Raw genomic sequence first — 5,000 nt, 5'->3', positions numbered from 1 at the left:
TAATATCAATGATAATCATAATAATAAAAAAACATTGCTACTATTATCACTCTTGGTAGCATTATCATTACATTTTTTATCATCATCATTACATTTTTTTATCATCATCATCATCATTACATTTTTTTATTATCATCATCATTACATTTATTATCATCATGATTATTACTCTCCTTTTCTATCATCATCACTAGAATCACGATCATTTATCAACATTGTCTGCAATACCCTCATCATCGCAATTTAATTTCATCACCACCATTTATCAACATATTCCTTCCTATTCCCTAACAACAAGACCAGCCTCACACACACACACAAACCAACACCACCAAAACAAACACCAACATCCCACACAACACGGACATAACAAACCTAACGATAACGGAAGGAAGGAAGGAAGGAAGGAAGGACGGAAGAAAAGAAGGGAGGAAGGGAGGAAGGAAGGAAGGAAGGAAGGAAGGAAGGAAGGAGGGAACGAAGGAAGGAAAGAAGGAAGGACAGTAGGAATGAAGGACAGAATGAAGGAAAGAAGGAAAGACAGAAAGAAGAAACGAACGAACGAAATAAAAAAATAAATAAAATAAAATAAAAATAAAACCGCACGACGGCGTCCGAGGGAATCTGGAATCCATCTCGGCGGCGGCGCCTCTTCCCGCGGCTATATTGCCTTCATAATGTCTTTTAAGGCTCAGGCCCGCCGTTCGCTTCCTCTTCGGACCGGCGAAAGGGGGAAGAAGAGAGGAAGAGGAAGAAGGAGAAAGAGAGAGAGAGAGAAAGAGAGAGATGAGAGAGAGAGAAGAGAGAGAGAGAGAGAGAGAGAGAGAGAGAGAGAGAGAGAGAGAGAGAAAGAGATGGGGATGAGGGAGAGAGGGAGGGAGGGCAAGAAAGAGAGGAAGAGAGGAAGAGAGGAAGAGAGAAAGAGAGAGAGAGAGAGAAAGAGAGAAAGAGAGAAGAGAGAAAGAGAGAGAGAGAGAGAGAGAGAGAGAGAGAGAGAGAGAGAGAGAGAGAGAGAGAGAGAGAGAGAGAGAGAGAGAGAGAGAGAGAGAGAGAGATCTAAGATGAGAGAGGGGTAGGAACTGGCTACCTGCGTCTACTTGCTTCTTACCCATCTCCTCTCTCTCCCTTTTCCTCTCTCACCCTGTATCTCCCCTCGCTATACCCCTCTCCTCTCTCAGAACTCTCATCCCTCCCTCCCTCCCTCCTCCTTTCTTCTCTTTCTCTATCTCCCTCCTTCCTCCACTACCTCCCCCTCCCTCCTTCCCTCCCTCTCTTCTACTCTCCCACTCCCTCCCTCCCTCCCTCTCCCACTCCCTCTCTCTCTCCTCTCCCTCCTCTCCCACTCTCCCCTCTCCTCCCTCCCTCCCTCCCTTCTTCCCAATCCCACTCCCTCCTTCTTCTCTCCCACTCCCAATCCCTCCCCTCTCCTCTACTCTCCCACTCCCAATCCCTCCCCTCTCCCTCTCCCTCCTTCCCAATCCCACTCCCCCTCCCACTCCCTCTCCTCTCCCTCCTTCCCTCCCTCCTCCCAACCGCAAAAACCTCACCCGGCGGCGACCCCAAAATACCCCAGCGTCAACACAGCCTCCAGACAACCCGACCGAAACGTGCGTCACGCTCGGGTATCCTTATTCACGCCCATTTTTATTCCTTTTCTTCTTCTCTTCTGTCTCCTCGTTTCTCCTCTCTCTCTCTCTCTCTCTCTCTCTCTCTCTCTCTCTCTCTCTCTCTCTCTCTCTCTCTTATCATTTTTCCTTTCTTCTCTTGTCTCTTCGTTTCCTCTCTCTTTCTTCTTTATGATTTTTTAAATATTTTGCATTTTATTCCTTTCTTCTCTTCTGTCTCTTCGTTTCCTCTCTTTCTTTATTATTTTTTTCTCTCTCTTTTCAATATTTTGCATTTTTATACCTTTCTTCCCTTCCGTCTCTTTACAGCCGTCCGCACTTTGGTCTTCATTGATAATGAAATTATCGTTTTATATAAAAGTATTCTCTCTCTCTCTCTCTCTCTCATTTATCTTTCCCTCCCTATCATCTTTTCTTTTTCCTGCGCTCCTATCCTTTGCGTCTCTCCTCCTCCTCTCTTCTTTTCCTTCTCTCTTATCCCTTTCCCTCCCTCTCCCAACCATCCAACCATCCATCCGTCCTTCTTTCTTTCCTTCCTTCCTTCTGCTCGATTTCTGCCTTCTGACAAGGTCCTTTACACGAGCAGACAAAGAGAGAGAGATAGAAAGACAGATAGAATGATAGATAGACAGACAGACAGACACAAACATATCGGATGGAAATGCGACATCCCCATGTAAACATCCACACAGACAAACAAATATCCACATAAACAAACAAATCCAGCCTAATTAAATCCATCTATGTTTACTACAGCTCCCTGCTTACATGTGCGTGTGCGTAGGTGTGCGCGCGCGTGCACTGACAAGCGTGAAGACGAAGATGAATGCGTAGCAAATGAAAAATATTCATGAATATAGAAAAATAAAAACAGAACGAGAAAAGAAAGAGAAAAAAACAAGAAAAGGAGAAAACGAAAGGGAAAAAATACAAAGGGAACAGGAAAAAAAGAAAGAAAAATAAGAAAATCTCGAAAGGGCGGGATGGGAATGCACAGCTCCCCTAAGCATGCAGGAGCAGATACACACACACACACACACACACACACACACACACACACACACACACACACACACACACACACACACACACACACACACACACACACACAAACACACACATACACACACACACACACACACACACACACACAGTCTGCCTGTTTGCCTGTCTGTCTCTTTTCAATCGCACATTTCGACATTTATCGCTCGCGTGTGTTATCTTTTGTTTTTGTTTATTTTCGTTAATCTTTCCTTCCGCCTCTGATTCGTGAAGTTTTATCTCTTTATCGCCTGCAATCGGTGACTCACGCTCATTATGAAAAAGGGAAAAAAATCGTAATTCATTCACACTGATAAATACACATACTTGTATATCAACGTGAACGATCCAATACAGACACAGACACAGACACAGACACACACACACACACACACACACACACACACGCACACACACACACACACACACACACACACACACACACACACACACACACACACACACACACGCACACACACGCACACCCTCGCGCAGAACATTGCAACATACGCGCTATGCAGTTCGGTTGTCGCGTGCAACACTATCCTGAACCCTACCCACCCGCCCCCCTTCCTCCTCCCCTCTCCTCTCATCGCCCCCCCCCCCTTCCCCCCACCCCATTCACAGCGATCAAGGAAGGTCGCTGTCCCCCCTCTCCTTTCCCCCTCCCCTTTCCCCTTCACCCCCTCCCCTACCCCCGTGCCCCTCCTACATCCTTCCCTCAATCAGTCATTGTCTGTTGCCTTACTCGCACTCTCCGTCTCCGTCTGTCTGTCTGTCTGTCTGTCTGTCTGTCTGTCTGTCTGTCCGTCTGTCTGTCTGTCTGTCTGTCTGCAACTCCGCGCCCGACAAAACGCTTTCTAAATATACTTTCTAAAAAATGCGACGGACAAACAAACCCGTAAACAAACACACACCGTGAATATAAATATCCAACTTTCGCGCGCCACCGCCGGACAAACAAACGAACAAACGAAATTGAAAAAAATAAAATAAATAAAATAAAAATAAAAATAAATTGCTTGCCAACCGCCGCCAGCTCCCCCACCCTCCTCACTCTCCTTTCACCAACAAATAAACACGCAAACAAACAAACAAATACCTAAAAAACCGGACCTTCACCTCCCTCCCTCCTCCCCCTCTCCTTCCAAAACCCTCTCTCTCTCTCTCTCTCTCTCTCTCTCTCTCTCTCTCTCTCTCTCTCTCTCTCTCTCTCTCTCTCTCTCTCTCTCTCTCTCTCTCTCTCTCTTCTCTCTCTCCCCCCTAATTCCTCCTCCCATCCCCCTTGGCGCTAATCCTCCCCACCTTTCCCCATTCCCCTCTCCCCCCTACCCCCACCCCCGGACCCTCGTACCCCACTTTCTCCTCCATTCTTCTTCTTCTTCTTCTCATCCATTCTTCTTCTTCTTCTTCTTCTTCTTCTTCTTCTTCTTCTTCTTCTTCTTCTTCTTCTTCTTCTTCTTCTTCTTCTTCTTCTTCTTCTTCTTCTTCTTCTTCTTCCATCTTTCCTCCTTTCTTCCTTCTCCGAATCTTTCAATTTGCCCAGCCAAATAATATAAAAATGTGCAACTCGACTAGGACGATAATACCACAAGAAAAAATACACCCTAATCACATGAAAAAAAAGAAAAAAAATCAATCTAAAAATTACAAACACAACGATAGCACGAGAAAATAAACTCACCCGACACGACGCATAAACTAAAATCAAAATAAAACACGGAAAATAGAAAATAATAATAATTATTACAATGACAATAATAATAATAACAAAACAATAACAATAATAACCATAACAATAACAATAATAATAATTACAATGACAATAATAATAATTACAATGACAATAATAATAATAACAAAACAATAATAATAATAACAATAACAATACTAATAACAAAAATAACAACAATAATAATAACAACAATACTAATAACAATAACAAAAACATTAATAATAACAAGCACTCAGGACGCACAAGAGACACGCCACTTAGCATAAGGATTATCAAACCAACTTGTTCAACAATTGAATACATACCCATCGCTCTTTGCAAGTCCCAGTCTTTCTCCACGCGCCGTAATCCTAGACAGAAAACAAAGACAGTGAATAACAACAACAAAATAAAAACACACGAAAATCACAATGCATCTGCCAAAAAGGCGGGTCGAATAATAAGAGAGAAAGAGAAAGAGAAAGAGAAAGAGGGAGGGAGGGAGAGGGAGAGGGAGAAGGAGAAGGAGAGGGAGAGGGGGAGGGGGAGGGGGAGGGGGCGGGAGAGGGAGAGGGAGAGAGAGAGCGAGAGCGAGAGAGAGAGAAAGAGAGCGAGAGAGA

General features: G+C 44.3%; 1 protein-coding gene across 8 annotated transcripts in view; it reads right to left on the bottom strand.

Moving 5' to 3' along the window:
* The window catches only part of LOC113823729 (nuclear receptor corepressor 2), an 87,817-nt gene that overhangs the window by 59,496 nt on the left and 23,321 nt on the right, over positions 1–5,000 (bottom strand). For 7 of the 8 annotated variants that reach the window (XM_070124675.1, XM_070124677.1, XM_070124676.1 and 4 more), the window contains exon 2: positions 4,707–4,751. The exons of the other annotated variant lie outside the window; for it this stretch is intronic. In XM_070124675.1, coding sequence (XP_069980776.1) covers positions 4,707–4,751 — 45 coding nt within the window. The remainder of the gene's footprint in view (positions 1–4,706; positions 4,752–5,000) is intronic. 8 annotated transcript variants of the gene reach the window in all.

This window comes from Penaeus vannamei, chromosome 8 (genome assembly GCF_042767895.1).
Source record: "Penaeus vannamei isolate JL-2024 chromosome 8, ASM4276789v1, whole genome shotgun sequence".
Taxonomy (NCBI): Eukaryota; Metazoa; Arthropoda; class Malacostraca; order Decapoda; family Penaeidae; genus Penaeus; species Penaeus vannamei.
Note: the sequence above shows the minus strand (reverse complement) of the source record. Positions and strands in the feature narration are given on the sequence as shown.